Source organism: Ambystoma mexicanum, chromosome 1p, assembly GCF_040938575.1.
Source record: "Ambystoma mexicanum isolate Mex_15411 chromosome 1p, UKY_AmexF1_1, whole genome shotgun sequence".
Taxonomy (NCBI): Eukaryota; Metazoa; Chordata; class Amphibia; order Caudata; family Ambystomatidae; genus Ambystoma; species Ambystoma mexicanum.
Genome location: NC_090921.1, coordinates 1,354,252,818 through 1,354,272,802, shown reverse-complemented (window position 1 = coordinate 1,354,272,802; position 19,985 = coordinate 1,354,252,818). Strand labels below are relative to the sequence as shown.

At 45.4% G+C, this 19,985-nt stretch overlaps 1 protein-coding gene across 1 annotated transcript in view; it reads right to left on the bottom strand.

Annotated features, from left to right (window-relative positions):
• Positions 1-6,929: 6,929 nt before the first annotated feature.
• The window catches only part of CA11 (carbonic anhydrase 11), a 1,189,254-nt gene continuing 1,176,198 nt past the window's right edge, over positions 6,930-19,985 (bottom strand). The window contains exon 9 of the mRNA XM_069607034.1: positions 6,930-8,673. Coding sequence (XP_069463135.1) covers positions 8,639-8,673 — 35 coding nt within the window. The 3' untranslated portion in view covers positions 6,930-8,638. The remainder of the gene's footprint in view (positions 8,674-19,985) is intronic.

The following is a 19,985-nucleotide window of genomic DNA, read 5'->3' as shown; positions in this document are numbered from 1 at the left end:
GAGGAACAGGAGTGGGGAGGATTGGTTAGTGAACTGGTTAATCTCTACAGTACCTCAGAAGTACGTCTTCAGTGATGATCCACTTGCCGCTCAGTGGTACCCTGCAACACTCCTGGCTGTGGCTCGTTGGCCAGCCCGCCACCTCTCCAACCACAAAGGCTAACTTCTCCCACTGGTTACTCTGAGTGCAATTAAGGCTCCAAACAGAAGTCCCTTCCACATGAATAGCAGCAATTTAAACACTGCAACCAAAAACGGCCTAGATTTTGCTTTCCCTGCATGTGAATGTCAAGAATTTAAACACAGCAACAAAAACGGCCTGGCTTTTTCTTTTGCTATTCAAGAAAAATGAAAATTAAAGAGCCATGGGGAAAGGGGCCTACCTGTCATTATCAAGGGACAAGCAGCAGTTTATTTCAGAAAAGAAGGAGGAATCAAAGAGTCTTGTGACAAGGAAGGCAGGATTGTTAAACATTGGAAGCAAACACGGCCTGCACGTGTTTGCAAAAAAAAAAAACAACTTTAAAAAGCCACAATGGAAAAAGATTTCACTGATCACAGAAAAATGTCAGGAAAGCAGAACAGGATGTGTGGGTGATCAAAGCAATGTATATAGGTTTTCACCCCCAAACCTCCAGTGACAGTATAAGAAACACTTACTTCAGGAAAATCCTGTTCTGGCGGGCGCAAAAACTTCACAATGAAAAGCCCCACTCCAGCTGGATGTCACAGCTCCCATTTAATAACCCCACAATAAAATGTGTTGCTGCTGAAGGTGTAAACATTCACTATTCTGCAGACTTGTTGGCTGGAAAGAGAATGCCATCCTGGGCTGAAGCATGACTAAAAGGTGTGAACCCTTGTTGCACCCACTTCAAAGGGACTCATAACAATCTCTGGTCACAGGCTGACCCAGTGGAACAGATGGCTGTGGGGGATGAAACAGCCATCCAATTTGCTGACAGAAACACCAACAGAAAAACTCATCATTAATATAAAAGACTATTTCATTTTTAGGCATTTTGTGCAGCAATCAGACTGAGGATTAATTTCATTTTTATGCCATTTTTCATGTTATTTCCAGGCAGTTTGAGGGGTATAAAATGCATCTACCTGTGACTCTGGGAACTGCAATGGCCAGTTAGACTAGGTTTCTGGCTGGTCTGAACATGTTACAAATGTGAGAATGGGTGAAAAGGTGGAAAGTAAAATTAGGAATATGCTTGATAACTTAAATATTCATAACTGTTGTACATTTTATGAAAATGACAAAAATGTGACACATGGCCATGCTACATCGTACGGATTTGGCGGTCGGATTATCTAATTCCCCATGATAAGCTAAAACAGAATAAAGTTTTGTCTGGCAGTTGCTAGTACAATTATGAAGCTGTGATAAATAACTAGTTTTTGCCCAAAAAGTTGAAAAGAGAACAAAGGAGTGACAAATGGAAACAACAGATGGTGCTCCCAACCCCTAAACCAATACTGACTGGGGGCGGAGAGGGAGAGGGTAACTGTCCAATCCTAGCGGCAGGGATTATTTCAGCGTTCTCCCTCTAGATTGTAAAATTTGTGATGTCATTTCTGCTAGACTCAAGACAGACACACAACAACCGGGGAAGACATAAAAGGGAGGAGGAAGAGAAGGCTGCTGAATCTTACCATCTTTGAGAGTGGAGTGACCAGACCCCCTGCCCTATCTTCCCAGAGTGTCCTGAGATGCAGCTGGCTTTCCTGAAACTTAAACAAAGGCTTACTATGTAAGTAGCAATGACCCGAGCCCTAAATTGCATAATCCCTTCATTTTTGTAGCAGTGCATCCAATATTTGCTCATTGAAAACCCCAATTGCCAGTGTAGTTCTGCCCTCTCCCCTTAGAAGAATCTTTTGCTTGCCTGTGTATGTTAGCATATCCCCATTGAAACCCCCCTCATTTGTCTGTGTAAATCCTTAGTATTATTGTAAGTAAATCAATTAATTTCCCTATTGAATTTCACAGGATCAGGATTGGTGGAGTTCGAAACCAACAATATTTTCCCCAGTGTTTTTGTTAATTGTTATAGTCATTAAAGTGTTGCCCAAAATAATCAATCCCCTTGTGAGCTGAAAAACAAATTTGTCCCTCTGTTTAAATTATTCCCTGCTAAGCAATTTTTCATTTGCCAGTGTCATTCCTCTTTGCATCTGTCAGCCTGAACCAAAACAGATTGTAGTTTTGTGAGCTAAAACCCTGTCCCAGAGCTTACCTGTCATTAATCCCTCAGTGTTAACAAATTTCAATTTGCCACTGTATTTTCACTTTGCATTTGCTTTCTCCCAAAAACCAATGTTCCCACTTTATTTCTATGTTCCCTGGTGTGCTAATTAGTATTCTCTAAAACTTTGCCTGCCCCCTAAGTGTAAGCAGTACACATTTTCTTCTATTCTGTCCCCTACCAGTTGTGAGAAATAATAAAACCCCCATTCTTCCATTTTGCTCGAAAAACAGATTTTTCCTTTCTTTGCTGGCTTCTCATATTGTGGTGGTGAGCTTCACCCCAAAACCGATTTCCCTGCTATATTCCATCTGCTTTCCACTGCCTTCCATTCAAAGGAACCAAGTCCAATTGATGTTTGTGGGTGAGTGTTGCAGTGGGGAGTGCTTAACTGTAGGTGCTATCACTTTGTGTGGAATTGTTATTTTCCTGTTTTGACATTAAAACAAAAGCGAGTGTAACAGTCTATTTCAACCTGGTCACTCTAGATAGGATATTGCATTTGTGTTGCCACAGATTTGGTGGCTGTTGTATTTTGATTTTCCTCATTTACATTGAATAATACATTAATAAAATAGCTTGTTAATACACACCGTCCTGGTTCCTAATCCATGGAGACACGGGATGCTGGTGGAGGTTGGGTGCGAGACGGGTTGGAGGCCTACTGAAAAGGAATCCGTAGTATACTAAAATAAAACGTGTTTTATTGTGCATCACATTCACTGTAGGGGAAGGAGAACCCTGGCTGGCGTGTGCCGCGTAATAAACTGTGACATGATTTCTGTAAATTTTGAAGAAGTGATGCTTGACAGAGCTACCCTAGTTATCTGGGGTGACACATGGTTGGTCTAAAGTTTCAATTTAATGCATTACAGGGCTGGTTTTGCCAGAATGCATGAATGGTCCACGTGGGGTGTCTTTCCCTGAATCTGTTTCATGCGAGACAGGCTACACTTTGTCGATCTCTCTAGCTGTGGTGCATGAGTGGGGGAGGGGGGCAGATGAGCAGAAGTTTTTTTTTGGTCCTCCTTGCCTTCGCTGCTATTGTCCTTTATCTGTGACATTGTTACTTAGTGCGTTTCTTTCAGTCTTCTCTGCTTTAGTTGCTGTTTTCTGTTTGTGCAGGTCATTGGCAGTTGAATAACCATGTTTTTAGTAGTTTCCTGAAGGTGAGGTAGGCCATCATTCTGAGGTTGGTGCTAGTCATGGCGCTATTATCATGGCGCTATTAGCGCCATGACTAGCACCAATACCGGTACCGCCACCGACGTGGTAGTATGGGGACTTACTGGTCCATTCCGCCCTTTGCGTGACCGGTAAGTCCCCATTTGAAATGCCATTCCCCATTCCCATTTGAGCCCCCATAGGGCTCAATGGGAAGGGGGAGCGGGGCAATAACGGTACCGCAAATTGCGGTACCGTTATTGACCCTGGTATCCCTTTGCGGGTCCCGTCCTTAACGCCTGCTAAAACCAGGCGTTAAGGAAGGACCCGCAAAGGGACCTCGGAATAGGGCGCAAAGGGATTACCGGCACCAGTGTCATTACCGGTGCCCGGTATCCCTTTGCACCCGGGTCGTAATGACCCCTGTAGCCTTCTGTGGTTCTGATTTCCTTGGGTGATTGTATTCCATAGGTTAGCGATTAAGAATGAGACTTCAGTTTCTCTAAATTTCCTATTTTTTTGTCTCTATTTCCAGGTCATTGCTTGATCTTAGGTCCTTTCTTGGTTGGTAGCGGCTGATCTTGGCGTGGAGATGTTGGGCTCCTTGTAAGTGTAACGATTTATGGGCAATGCAGAGGACCTTGAATTTAAAGCGTTTTATTACTGGTAGTCAATGTAGGCTTCTCAGAGCTGGAGTGATGTGGTCTCTTCTGTTTAATCTTAGGAGACTCCTAGCTCCAGTGTTCTGGACGTGTTGACGTTTTTAGTGAGCCTTTCAGGCATTCCTAGTTAGGGACTGTTTGCATAGTAAATTCTTGTTAATAGCAGGGATATGACTGTGAGGGTTCTGTGTGGAACAGAGAAGTATGGGAGCAACCCCTGAGGAGTCTCAGGAGATAGAAACACTTATTTGCAATTGCATTTACTTGCGGTTCCAGGGATAGTCCGTTATTTTTGCGTATTCCTAACTTATTTACATTCTTAGAAGTTTCCTGTTAGGTTTCCATGTCTGGTGGTTAGTCCAGGTGTGGGTTGGTTGCATTGCTTTCAGAGGATGAGAGCATTAGTTCCGTTTTGGCCAGGTTCCATTTGAGGTTGTTTGTTGTCATCCAGTTGTAAATGTCTTTGAGACAATTGTTGAGGCTGTTGTTTAGTTCTTCGGTCGCATGTCGTCTGTGTAGTTGGAGGTGGTTAGTCCGTGGGTTCAAATGATTTTCATCAATGGGGGACATGTAGATGGTGAAGAGTAGGGGGAGAGGCTGGATCTTTGTGGCAGTCCGCAGGAGATGCTTTTGGTTATTGAGGTGAGAGGAGATAGATTATTTGGGTTAGATTTGTGAGGAATGAGGTAAGCCACCCTAGGGCTGATTCTTTTAGGCCACATTCCAAGAGTCTTTTTATTAGTGTAGAGTGGCTAATTGTGTCGAATGCCGCAGAGGTGGCCAGTAGCATGAGGGCTTATTGGGTCATGTTTTATCTGCATTTATTTTAAAGTCGTCCCATATGGAAAGGAGTGCCGATTCTGTTCCTCTCATTGTTCTGAAGCTGACTTGCGAGTGGTCGAGCAGGGTACTGGAGAGCGTTATTACACTAGGGAAACAGTACACGGGATCAATAGCGAAATGTCGCAACAATTATTAGGGATACCAGAGAACAATATTGAAGTGGGCAATAATTAGTATGGAGTTGGCAATATCACAACAGGGAAATAATTGAATATGCAGCAATATCACAGCCAGGAGCAGTCACAATGGGGCAACAATTAATATGTGGCCGAAAAAAATAACATAGGATACCAGCGAGCATTATCCAAGTGGATGGCAATTAGTAGGCAAACCAGGGAGCGATACCACAATGGCCGACAATTACAGTAAGGCAACCGGTTAATATGGACACAAGGGACAACATCACACTGGGCAACACATGAAAAACAAGCGAGCAATATTACATTGAGCAGCAATGGCAAGTGGATGACAATGAATATGGACACACGTAAGCAGTATCCAGTGGGGCAGCAATTATCATCGTCACCAGGAAGCAAAATCAAAATGTATGCACATGAATATGGATACCAAGGAGCAACATCAAATGGCGGCAATTAATAAGTACACCAGCGAGCAGTATCGCATTCAGTTTGCAGGTATATCTATCTGCATGCAATGTGTTTCGTGAACCACTTTCTGACTTGTATTAGGTATACGCTTGGACTGAACATATTTTTGGCTCATGTTCCTCTAACTGTGCCTGTGTACACATGCAAAGCGCTCTGTTGCAATTCCGTGCCTTATATGCGCTTTATAAAAAAAACAATAAAATAAAGAAATAAATCGCAGAGCAGCTATTGCCAGATGCTTCTTTCACTTGGTCGGGAAAATGACCATCGAGTGCAGTAGAGAAGGCACGCCGCCGTGATAAACTGTACACCCGCCCCGCCTTCATCGCAGGATTTCAATCAAGGCACGAATGGAAACTTGCGCGCATGCAAATTCTCAATGGGAAAAGCTCCAGCTTTAACGAGTCCAAGGAACGTTTCAAAAGAATGTCATTATCTGGAGCCAGTGGGACTTTGCCAGCGAAAAAAATCCGCTTTGTGAGAGGCCTGGATTCGAAGCGAGGCAGCTGAGGTGCGTTGAGGGAAAGAAATGAAAATGAAGTTAATGGCACCAGGAGCGCGAGGGAGCGGCGTCCGACTTTTCCTCACCATGTGCCGCTGAGGTCATTAAGGATTCAACATTTGCACGGAAGCAAAACGGTGCGGTAGCCTCACCCATGAGGTCAAACCCCTCCCCCAGGCACACCCCGTGCTCGTGCGCTTCCGATTGATGCCCCCAAGCCCACAGATGAAGTCGCGCGCACGGGTTGTCTTGCTGTGCATCGGCCGCTTTTGTTTTATTTGTCAATATTAAAAGATACAAATCACACCCATGATGTTCGGTGAATGGGACAACCCCCGGGGGGCGTCAGTCTGGTGGATAAAACATGGACTGTGCGCCTTCATTCTCCTTCCCATGAATCTCCCCGTATTTATGGGCCCTTGTCTTCCGAAGAGGCACTGGAACATTACCAACAGATATTAAAGTGTCCACCAGGAAGAATCATGACCTCTGTCAGGATCAGCCGGCGTCGGCACAAAATTGCAGCTCTCTGAATAATGTCTCTTTTTCCTTCTCCCTCACACCCTCTCTCCCACTCTCTCCCACTCTCTCCTTCCCTCCCTCCCTCCCTCCCTCACTTCCTTCCTTCCTTCCTTCCTTCCTTCCTTCCTTCCTTCCTTCCTTCCTTCCTTCCTTCCTTCCTTCCCTCCCTCCCTCCCTCCCTCCCTCCCTCCCTCCCTCCCTTCCTTCCTTCCTTCCTTCCTTCCTTCCTTCCTTCCTTCCTTCCTTCCTTCCTTCCTTCCTTCCTTCCTTCCTTCCTTCCTTCCTTCCTTCCTTCCTTCCTTCCTTCCTTCTTTTTTCCTCCTCCCGTCTCTCGTCCATCCCACTCCCTCCTCCCCCTTTCTTTTCCCCCTCCCTGCCATTTTTTCTATTGCTCTCGTTTTCTTTACTTTTATTAGCTCTTACGTTCTCCTTATCTTCTTTTTCTTTAGTCTCTTCTCCACGTTGATTTATTTTTTCCTTTCTTCACCATCTTTTTTCCATTTCCACATCCATTATTTTGTCCTCTTTGTTTCCTCCTTTAGTTCCCCTTTCCCTTTATTTCTCATTAGTATTACTTATTTGCATTACACTTTCTTTTACTTTTCTCACTTTAGATTTGTCATAAAGATTTTTCTCTTTCCACAGTCTCTCCCATTTCCCATCATTTCTGCACAACTTCCCTGTATTCTCTCCTATATCCTTCTCTATCCACTGTTTGCCTTGTTCTTTCTCCACTCACCTTCCCTTATCTTCTCCTCAATATTATGTCCCTTTCTCTAAACCCTCCCCCATCTTCACTTAATCCCTTTGTGTTCTGGCTATGCAATATCTCTCTCATATGGATAAACCTGCGGCCAAGATTCCTGGTGGCAGCAACGGAATGTATCAGAAAACAGTTTAAACCATTGCACATTGTCGAACGTAAAGCATTATGAAAAAACAACAGGAACATTATGTTCTGTTCGCAAAGGACAGTTATTGATCCTTACTTGAAATAGATACAAATTTTAAAACATGCTTTTTCAAATAAAAATATTTTTCTTCTGTCCTGGTTTATAGATCTATAAGTGTCTCTTTTGTCGGAGGTTCGAGAGTTTTATGTACGGAGATGATAACGTGGTGACGTATCTGACGATTAACTGATCCTCAACGGGACTGGTTTTGGTCGATGCACCATCCAGCTTCTAAACCATGATTTGAAGTACTTGGTGAGGAAGAGATTCCTTGGTGTTGGTTCCCTATGGCTCTGAGTCGCAGATGTACATATAAAAATAGCCCTGTGGTACTTGCATTTTTGGAGAGTGGGGGGGATCCAGATGTGAGGAACCACGTGTGGTCAGAAGTCACTCTGTAGTCTGGAGGGAACCTTTGGACCTGGTGTACCATCAGTGACCAGTAAAGCTTTCTATGAACACTGTCGGAATGGCATTTTATGGTCTTTACGACTCAAGGGCAAACGGTTAAACAAAGTACCGAAGGCATTTTCTTCAGATATCCAGTGGGCAGTCTGGAGTTTGGAGGCCATTCTTTGGGGGAGAGATGTATTTTGAGGTCCTTCAAAAGACACGGGCAGAAGGAATTTGCGGTTAATCCTTTCAAGCAAAAATAAGAGTCCTGCCGACAGTCTGATGACAGTGTAAGGATATAAAGCTCTTCAAAAGGTAGGACCACCATGTCTTGTTGGTCAATACCCGGGAAATCTTCTATCATGACCATCCTCAGTAGACAGGCCCATGTTCTGCTATCTGTCTCCCAAAGACCACGTTGATTTCTTGCTTTTACGATCCAGGTTGTCATCTTGGCTTAGCAGTTCAAGTGGCATCTGTGCCGTATCTAGGTATTCTGGGCAAGTAATGGCTCTGCTCCTTGATGTGGCCATGCACCCAATGCCCCTGAAATAAGCATCTGCACAAAACGCCCTAGGGAAGGAACATCCCGTTGCAGTGTTGGAGTTTAAGGAAAGAAACCGAAGAGGAAACATTTAGATCTTTTCATGGAGCCCAGTCTACGGAAGGCTTTCGTGCGAAGGCCGGGTGATGATAGCTCTGGGTAACTTGAGTGAAAGAATCTTTCCTTTTCTTAGGTGGCAGTCTTCAAAGGTGTCTGGATGTCCACTGGGAACACAGAAAGAAATGTATGTTTACCCAATGCGTAGTCCCACACATGCCATTCTCTAACATTTTACAGCAATTGGTACCCGCACCCCACGCTCCCTCTCCAGAAATATCACTCTTACAACAAACCCTAACTTCAGCTTGAAAGCCACCTCAGTTAGTTAAACATTCTACTGTGCAAGCCTGGGTGCAACTTTCAGGTCACAGGTTCAAATCACAGCTGGGCACATTTGCATGCAGTGTTAGAAAAGAGGGTGCCATTTTGTTGAGTACTAAGTGCTCCCTGTGGTGCCATTGACCGAAATTACAATGTAATAAATTACTTTGTCTTAGGTTTCATTATAGCTTTTTGCTTTCTTTTAATAGTGGGGGTCACCACTCCCTCACCACCATCCCCACCCATCCCTTTCTCATCCCCTCATGCCCCCTACCTCTCTACATATCCAATTGTATTTTACCCCCACGATGAAACCTACAACTAATTCATCTACTGCATTGTAATTTTGGCCGAAGGAGCCACAGTATACAATAGTAAGGATTCAACCACCCACAGTAAAGGTCACAGGTGAGGCCATGCCTGACGCGCACTACACATTACAGCCCTATCCACAGAGTATGGCATCCACGCATGCTCTGTGTTAGAGTAAACAGAAAATGAATGGCCTGTCAATGTGCCTGGAGCAGTACCCTAGGGGTACTGTACACAAGACACTGGCAACTGCCCTGTCCCCGGTGCAATACCCCGCCCTCTATACTCACAGAGCTTGTCCAGCAAACTGCAATGGTGAAGAAGGATGTATACAGTACGGTTCTATGTCATTTCATCGATGGGTGAAATTTGGATGTTTTTTTTTCTGAGTATGTTGCCCCCTACCCCCTATTGTTTTTCACCTATTCCCAACCACTCCCACCCCTTATATATACTTTTCGAACCTCCCCTATATATTTCAATGAGTTTTTTTCGGTGAAATGTACTCAGAAAAAAAAACTTTGAAATATCACCCATCGATGAAAGAATGCTATACCTACAGTACTAACGGTGAGTACTCACAATTTAAGGATAGGGTGCAAAATGCACAGAGGGAACTTGGACTCCATGGCGCTGAGCTCGATGCGACATAATCCGGACATGCACTGAACATCTTTTAAACAAACTCTCTATTAGAGCTAGTTCCACCCATGATTCAAGATCTGTCACACCCAGCCGGCAGCTGGAAGCGGGGGTGCCCATCGTCCAAAAGGATGCAGGCACAACATTATCCCCAAGATTACAAGATTTCTAAAGTTCCTTGGGCCTGATTTACAAAAGTAGCGCAATCCCATTGAAAAGCACTTTGCAAATCGGGTCCTTTGCCTTGTTAATTGGGACAACTGTGTTTGCGAGTGGTAACAAGTATATGGTTCTTGACCGTTTGCCTGGAAATCGTACGTCTGTTAAGTAACCCACCTGTGCAAAATAAACGAAGCTACTAAGGCCGACTGTTGCAGTATATATATCCCTAATGGGAGAGGCGGCGACCAATTGGCCATCGTCGCTCCGATTAGGGACACGTACTGCAACACAGCCATTGTGCACTGAACATGTGAACATATCTGCGCAACTATGCAGAAATGTGATATGATATTCCTTATTGTGACTACGACCCGCTATTCTTACGGGAGTCTACAGCCGTACCGGTCAGGCCATTTATAAGAACCAACTTTGCCTTGACAAAGGCATGTTTGCTGAAACACGTCTAGGCTGAAAAGGATCATTCTTGTGATGCACTACAATTAAATCACAGCTCATCAAGCACACCAGGAGACTTGTGTTGATTGAAATTGGTTAACGATTGAAGTCTACCATTCTACTTTTATCAGGAGAAAACTACGTTTAAGGCGAGCGCAATTACCCAGAACCACCCTGCTTTTGTTCTTATCTATTGTTTGAGGTTGGGAGTGTACCCTTGAGGCTCTGGTGGTGCAGTATTAACTGGAGGGAAAGCCCGACACAGATCCAGGACAAAGGGCTATAGATGAATGTGTACAAAAAGGGAGTTGTGTCCTGGCTGAGAGAGCCTGAGCTAGTTGCAAATTAAAACAAGCTCGCGCATGTGTAGTATTATTTTCTTTTTTCATGTACACCTACCCTAGGATATGCATAAATAGTGCCACTGATGGGTAGTGAATACACAACCGATTTGATTTGCACTAAATAAATTGCAACTAGCTCAGACTCTCTCAGCCAGGACACAACTCCCTTTTTGTACACATTCTGGTGGTGCTGCCAACCTTCCTATATTTTAGGACACCCAGCGCACTATATTTTGCATCCACTCTACCTGGATGGATTTTGTAAAATGATTGTTACCTTTGTTTGGTTTTATTCGAAAATCTTTTGAGAAATTCAAACGTTTAGGACCAAAAACGGTGCACAATGTTGCTGCTTGCTCATGAGGTCTCAAGGGGGAGAACCTATCCCACGTTGAATGCTGGACTTACGTAGACACTCGTTGGAGAAATGTGGTATTATGTTTTTAAGAGAAAGCTCAGCTAAGCAGTCTCTGCCCTTGATTTCTGTAACTCCAGCGTTGGTCATTGGGCCGGATTTTCCCAGAAATCTATTTGCACTCTTTCATGAAAATGATCTGCTCTTGTTGCCGTAGACGGGACTCAGCGCGTGGGGATCAACGTTGAGAGACTCACCTACTAGATCACTGGAACGCCTGATGGGAAACCTTTTGATTATGCATGTAAAGTTGGGTGCAAAAACTCAACAACAAAAAAAAAAGATTGTACCCAACAGAAAATATTTGCGTAGAGGAACAGGTTTGTACCTTTAAAAGATGTGCACCTTTTATAAATTAGCAGTAGGAAGTACTGCTCATTTCTTGGTTTATTTTCCAGTTATTAATAATTTAATGAATGTCCTGAAATGGAAATGTTTTTTATGGGGTTTGGGGGGCTGAGAAAAAGAAATCTTCTGAGCCACCAACCCCCCCTTGCCCTTCAATGACTTCAATCCTACCCCCGCCCCTCTCAGCATCGCTGATTGAATCCCACAGTTAACATTTCCATTCCCAGCACTAACACACCTCCTAGCTTCAAAACGCCCTGCTTGGAATCTGCCCTATTCTACTCAACCTGCGGAGCAGAGTTCCCAACATTCTACTCTTCATTTCCACCCAAGTTGGGAGGGTGGGGCAGGAGCCAGCCAATAAGGGGGTCCGAATGTTCCACACTTTGAATTTGTCTCCAATTATCTAGAGTGCCTTGTAATTCTGCCAGACAGAGTGGGCTGACCATGCTAGCCTCTCCTGGCCTGGCTGGAATCATCTGTGAGGCCGGGGTGCCAACTCTGCCCTGTGGGTGGAACGCTACTGGGGGTTGATTTTGTCCTGGTCTACTTTATGAGACACCGGATGTTTGCCTCGTCTAATGAGGAACTGTTTGTTCGCTCCATGAGGCGGTCTTCAGATTAGTGACATTCTCCATGTGGTTTCAGTGCCAGACAACAATGAGATAGTCACATGTGTGCTTCGGCAATGCCTAACCTTGCAGTGTGTGGAGGCCGCAGGCTGCTGCTACATCATCTTTTGGAGGCCGCAGGCTGCTGGCACATTATCTTTCTTTACACCGCAGGCACCTTTGGGAATTACAGTGGTGAAAGGAGATACACACACTTTAAATGGAGAGTAAGACAAACAGAGATTTGGGGGTAGATCTTTAGGCTCTGCAGGTGCCTCCCCCTTGAACAGCCTAACTGCCTCTCTCTGTCTTGCTTGAGCCTGAGCAAATTAAGATCCGGAAACTCCCCAAGACCTTCCTTTTCTGTTCCTCCTTCTCTCTCACTCTCCCCTTCTAACCTCCTTTCTTTTCTCTCCATCCTCCTTCTCCTCCCTAACTCTGTTCAGTTTTTGCCGACTGGTTGCCTGGTTCACGTCCAGAACCTACCGGTCCTAGGCTCGCCCGCCAGTCTTTTGCCCTTGCCTCTGGGCCACTGCACTTTGTTCAATATTACTGCACTTCAGCCTACACTCCTTGAGCGGGGCTACCTCTCTGCACTTAACCCAGAAACCTGCTGCACCGGACTCTTTGTTCCCCCTCGAACCCACCTCCCCATCTCTGCACCTCTGCCTGTACGTATGCACAACCTAAATGTACAAGGGCCAGTTAGTTCGTCTGTCCCGTCCCCCCACCATTTTCCAATCCCCCCCACCCCTCCCGAGCTTGGTCTTAACTGTACTACTTCACAGACTTGCACTTGGAGAAATGTCAAGTCTAGAATGCAATTTTTTATGTTTAGATAATTCCGAATCTTCAAGGCCTACGAATGATTACTGTATTCCCTTGTTCCCTTTCCTCCTTGAAGCACTTTGAAGCACTCTACCTGTGTATAAGCGCTATATAAATAAACAATAAATAAATACAATTAAAATAAATAGATCTTGCATGGAAAGTTGGTACACTTTGCTTTACTTGCAAATGTGTCCAACTCCAGGCCTTGAAGGCCGGGATCTGGATGGGTTTTCAGGATATTCCTCATTAATATGCTCGTTGAAAAATATGAATACATTTAGGATCACTGAAAGCACATTTATCTCGTGAATATTAATGAGGGGTATGCTGAAAACTCAACATGGATGCGTCCTTGAGGCCTGGAGTTGGACGGTTTATGGCTTGTGAGGAAGGCCTCTCTACTGGCCTCACTAGTCCGCCTACACTGTGACTGGAGTACAGAAGCTGTAGGCCTGCTTGCAAATAACTGGCAAGGCCGCGTCATGCCCTCTCTGACTGCTTCTTCCACTGACAGGGAGAATGATATGGGATTTTAACCAGAGGGAGAGACCTCACCCCCTCCCTGTGCTTTTAAAAGAACAGCTTGTAAATAGATACAGCGGCAGATGGTGTATTGGAAATTAGTGAATTTGGAGCCTTTCTGTTTATGTAGAAGTGCCAGAGAGCTCAGCCAAAATAAAAGGAGGATTGGAGAGTTCGCCTCTCGGAAGTGGATTCAGACGCGTGAGAGGCAACGGATCTCTCACAAAATGCAGCCCAGCAGCTAAATGAGTAATGTCTGCGCTTCAGGGAGACCCAGAAGGTTTTATTAGTGCAGAGGGTGCTGCAGGCCCTGACATGCGCTGTGCAACACCTAAAGTAACTGTCAACAGTTGTAAAATGGCCGACATTCAATGTACCCTTTGCCGTGGTACAATGGCTTTCATTTCATCGACTACCTCCCACATATGTCTTTCTTTCTATCAAGAAAATGGCACCTTTCCACTCTCGCCATCATGTGGTGCTTGATACAAACCGCACTGTGCATGAGTGAGCCTTAACCGCCGTGTTGCATTATCTACTGTCCAGTTCGTGCCTGCAGTGAAGGCACAGAATGGCACCCCCAAAATGGCGCCCATACCGTAAAAAGTCGATTAGTCTAGCAAACTTTGTACGACCATTCCCCACAGTGCTCTATTTCTGTAAACATTGTTTTCACTGGAAACTGTTATGATCTACAATGTCCTCCGATGAAAGACACACTGTTTAAGTGAGGAGACTGGCCAAGGAATACACATATGTGTAAAGGGGTGCACTTCAGGGAAGCACGGAAAGGGTGCTTGGTTATACCGCTTGTCCTGTGCTGCGCTTAATATACAAGATACAAATAATAATACAAAAAAATATTCATAACCTAAAAGTACCTCAATTCAAACTAAGGATATAAAAGAAAAGGCCCATAATGCACTGATAATCACAAAATGGAGCCCCATAAGGAGTCAAGTGGCAAAGTGAGTAGAGCGCTCGCTTTGACATCCGTGCAGCGCATCCCGGCAGGGCCAAACTCAGCCTTTCATCCTTCCGAGGTCGATAAATGGGCACCACACACCGTGGGTAATAATAAGCAGCGCTCAGATGCCTGAGGGTGCGTAGCGCTATATAAATGCTAAATTAGTATTCATTATTATGCATCTCCCCCAGTGTTTGGCTTTTGTTTCATAAGGGCGGGTGCCGCATGGCGCATGAACGCTCCTTGCTATTTCTGGATGCAGAGGATGGGTGGGCCTGGTGGCGCTCTTTCCTGTATGCGTTTGTGATACTAACACGGGCAGCACTTTGATGCGGGCAGCACTCTGATGCTAACCTCCTGCACAGTACACTGTAACTGCATTGAGGATGCGCGGCCTCGTGCTTCCTGCAATGCTAGCGTGCCACCTTTCCGATGGGTGACACAAAGGCCAAGCCGCCCTGGCAACCGAGGTTCCAGGCGTTCACTGATGTGATGCACCCCAGGCTGTCCCCTGCCCGGGGATCCCCTCCTTCCTTTGTGAGGGCCACTTGCTTTGTGCATCGCAACTCATGAGCTACTTCATCCTAGTGTACTGTCCACTTTTCTGATGCTGCACAGCGATGAGCGCCAAGTGGAAGGAGCCTTTTGCCACTGGATATATCACTCATTAAATCCAGCAATGTCGCTGCTCTCAGTCTGCTCTCTATAATCAAACCAGGAAGAACGCGCATGCGCAGAATAGGGTGATTAAGTATCCAGATGAGCACGTTCTGCAGCACGTTCTCAAAGGTTTCACGTCGTCCTTCACTGTAATGCATCAGCGGAATCCAGTGCCTTCCATTGTATTGTACAATAGCCTTCCCTTTCACTTTGCTTTGCTATATTTTGTGTGAGTTCATTCACCCCTTTCATCAAGACGATGATGACAGAAAATTGTGGGCAGGGCATGCGCGCACAGGTATGATGACACCGGTCGACGGAACATTTTTAAATGACAATGGGCCACCTGGATTTGAAACAACAGACACTGCATTGCGTGGCTTTAATGACTGCGTCCATGGGACTTTTCAGTGGCAAAATAGTTGCGATATGTGAATATGAAACGGGTATTTGACGGAGGAAATAAGAGCGATATGTACAAATGTCACTCTCGAGTAGAGTAGGGTTCAAGAATGGAATGTGTGGTCTTACATCTTGAGACAAAGGGTCACACTGCATGACAGTTGGAATCAGCCAGTTATTCATGCACTGGGTTCGTTTACAAAGGGCTGTGTTGTCGGCAATGTCAGGAATGTACTTGCAATCTCTTACTATAGAGCCTGCCTATTTACCGTCCGCGGCAGGTCAATCAGCATGATGGCGCAGTCTGAGAGTTCACAGAACTACGTCAGAGGATATGTTTTTTTCAATTGTGAGATCAGTGCACCGAGGGTGTTGTCTAATCGAGCTCAGACCAAGCTCCTCTCTTTAGGCCTATCGCACCCTCCCACACTAGCAACTAACCAGACCCAAAGCGCTGTAGTCTATCAGATTTTAGGCTCTTCCCTATGGATAACATACTCCCAAGGGTCTCCACCAAACCCATCGAAAGCAGATTGGCCTACATTTACAGGGTACTTCCAACCTGTACCTATCAGTGTTAGGTCTTTCCATCAAATCATTTACCATTGAATTACTATCCATCGAAATGTATACATTGAAATGTTTTTCCATCAAAAAGCATATTCATTCAGTACATTTCGATGGATTTTAGGGTTAGGGTTCCATCAAACCTCTCCATATTTTTGATGGAAAGGTTTTGACGGATATGCACTTTTAATTGAAAAAATGTAATTTCGATTAATCTTTTTTCATTGGTTTTATTTCGATGGATTTTCTTTTCGATGGTTAATTAGGTTAATGGAAAAGACCATAAACCTACCTATCAACAGCACAGGGTTTACAGCTACCTCTGCCAATTGTCCCACTAATGATACCCACTCACATTTCCTTAGATATCCACTTGCTACAAGGCCACCAAAAGTTGCAAAAAAGGGTACTATACACGATCACTTGCATTACTGGAAGAGTAGGGGATGCTGTGTGTCAGGATTGACGTGTATGACAGATCTGTGCATATCTTAGTACTGGAACAACAGAGCATGCTGCCAGGCACGATTTAGGAATTATGGCAGTGCTGTGCGTGTCTTACATCTGGAGAACATCTGGCGGTGTTGCAGATAAGGACTGAGGTACATTGGTAGAGCCGTGTGTTACTCGGTACTGGTATAGTTATCAATGCTGCAGATCAGAATTGTGGACTGTTTGACATACGGTGGACTACTTAAGAATAGAATAGCAGGCAATGCTGAAGGCTTGGTTTGGGGAGATTTGGCAGAGATAACTGTTGCTTTGTACTGGAAAAACAGTGTGATGCTGCATGTCAGAAGTGAGCCCCATTGGCAGAGCATTGCACAATTTACAACTGGAACAGCAGTTGGATGCCGCAGGCCAGGAATGAGGTTCATCGGAAGAGCTGTTGCATTACTAAGAAGCAGAACAGCAGCGCAACGGTGTAGGTCAGGAGCGAGGTACATTTGCAGAGAGGGTTGAGTGTTTATGGCAGAGCTGTGTAGTACTTACTACTAGAACAGCAGGGTAGGCTGCATGCTCAGATTGAGGTGCATTGGCCGAGATATCTGTTAGGCAGTACTGGAACAGCAGTGTAATGCTGCAGGTCAGGCTGAACTGTATTGGCAGAGCTGTGTGTTACTTAGCACTGCAACAGCAAGGGACGCTACATGTCAAGACAGGTGTACACTGACAGAGCTGTGTGTGTATCCTAGATAGAAGAGTTACACCCCCCCCCCAAACTGCACACCCTGCATGATACATTGCCAGGCTTTAGGCAGCAGAATTACGCCCCTAAATTCTGTATGGTACATTCCTAGTGGGATAGGCATTAAAAGGCAGAGCTACCCCATAAATTGCATATTCTGGACATTATGAGCGCAAGCTTCAGACAGCCGAACTGCACCCGTTTAATTCCTTATAGAACGAGCCTACAGGGCTGGGCTTTAAAAGGCAGAACTAGCCCCTCTATTGCATCTACCTTACCTCAAGGTCAAGCTTTAGACAGCAAAATGAAGGTGGCAGAAAATGACCAGGTATCCAAAGGGAGCCCACTTGGCCAAAACAGATGTCCTTTCCTAGATTTTGGAATTGCCTTTAAAGCTAAGCAAGCACAATTCTATGACATTGACACCAGAAATCACCAGAGCACATAGGAATCAAACCCACCATCCCTAAGAAAGGCAGTTCACGCCCTTTGCATAGTGCAAAAGAGCTGGTAATGGGCGAGGCGGCGCCTGCCTGACTCCAGGAGTCCTTATATTAGTGTGATAAACTGTATATGTTGTTAAGGTTGACATACGTGTCCTATAAGTGCATACAAATTTAACGTTAGCATTTGCACTGCAAAAACAAGACCCATGTGAGTTCTCTGCTTGCGAGGCACCAAAACAATGGATTCATTGATACAGAGCGACATAAGAATGAGCTGTCGTGCACCCCTCGCAGTAGCTAAGGGCACCACCGCGTGTTGCCACGATACATTGTGTTATAGTTATTTGTAAACCTTGGGGAGGGCAATGACACCGCAAGAAAAAGAGTCCAAAGTTCCAGAGAAGGAAAATATACTTTATTATAAGTCATCCGTCCACCAAATTTGGAGGAATAAAGTGTCCAAGTAAAATGAAATGTATCAATAACATGCAAATATAAAAACAAAGAGCAAAACTGCACGTCCAAAACCGTATCCATCTCACAGACCTTCATCAGGCCCCCGTGTCCTCCATCTTATGAAGAATCCTGTTGGCTCACAGCCTGACAGATTTCTGTCACCTCAAGACAAAGTGGGCTCAGTTTGTTCGATTCTCATGTCAACTGGCCAGGTGGTCGAGATCGGTGACGTTGTATGGGAGGCTTGTAGCCGGTTCCAATGAACAGTGGGGTGGATCCCCGTGCAGCCAATTTGCTTCCAAAGTTCTCCTTGAGCGGCTAGTGTCAGTGCTCTTTCAAAGGCAAGTTGGATTGGCAAGACCCTGATGCGTGGGCCCGGGGCACTCCAAAGGCGGCGTCTCGGTCTCCGGATGATTTTTCCACTGTGTTTCTTATGGTTAAATCTGGACTATGGATCCAGCTTTGCATGGCCTGAATGGCGGCTCAATTGTAAAAGGGAATCCGATTTCTCAGATTGTCTGGAACTTTCTCTCTGAAGGGCTTGCACACAAGGCAGTGATTTGTGAATTTGATCCTTTGCAGCAGCGGGAGCCAGTGTGGCACTTTTGAAGGCCAGTGTGATGTGCTCACAGACCTTTAGATTCAGCTGGAGCCCGGCTGCTTGGTTCAGAATCCTCTGGTGCTGTAGGATTTCTTTCATGAGGAGTGTCCGCATGTGCTATACCCCAATAATCAGAACGGGAGAGGATTGTCACCCTGGTGAGTTCAGCCAATACAACTGTCAGGCACTTTTCTCTTGACTAAGTGTCCTCAGACATGTTATGACCACGTTGGGCGTCATCAATGAGGTGTATCTTGGGACCCTAAGCACAAAATGCTCAGGACCCATGCGAGGCATAACCCTTCCCTTTATGGTGACGTTCCCACATTGAAGGTTGATCGATGAAGACGCTTTGACGTATTCATGACTGTTGGAAACGTGTTCTGGGCAGCCTGACAAGCCATTGTCTTTCAGCTTTCAGTGCCATCACAGAGAGGGGGAAAACCATGTGCAGGTTTTTCCATAGTCCCAGGTGCAGTCGCACCATTAACACTCGCTCCACTTATTACCACCCATTCCTAACGCTGCCACGCAACAGTTCTCGTCTTACATTTAGGGCTGTCTCTGCCTTTGCCGTACAGGGGCCCTGGAAGACGGGCCTTGACCTGGGTGTCTTCTGGTTCCAGGAGCACAGCACATGCAGCATGAGGGCAACAGATGAAGGGGGAGGCCTGCCCCACCATATAGGACCCAATGGTGATGGCAGAGGTGGGTCCTCCTGATTAGCTGATCATTGGATCATTCCCCGGTTTCACACTTTGACCATGCTTTAACTTCAAGCAGCAGATGCTTGCAGGCTGGCCCCATGTGAGAGGTGCACACTTAACTAATGAGCTTTCCACCCAGGTGGGTAATAGTGGGTGGTAGAATGATATCATATATGATGTCATTTATAACGCGCTTGTACACAAGTGTTTCTAGGCGCGACAAGACAAGGGAGGGAAGACAGAGCGAGGACAAGACAACTGATCTTACTAGTCCTTGTGTCATTCAGATCATGCAATTGCGAGAACGAGAAGTGCAAAGGGAAAGGGGGGTGCAAAGGGGAGGGGAAAGCAGGGCAGCAATGCGCTGAATAAGTGCAGCCAGGGCCTCACAGCTCTGGGTAGTGCAAGGAGAACAAGGGACTGTAGGGTTACAGTTACTGCCCCTAAGTGTGTAGTAGGCCCAGAGGCAGTGCAATGGTGACTGATCAAGAACGAGCCTGCTACCCAGTGAGACTCT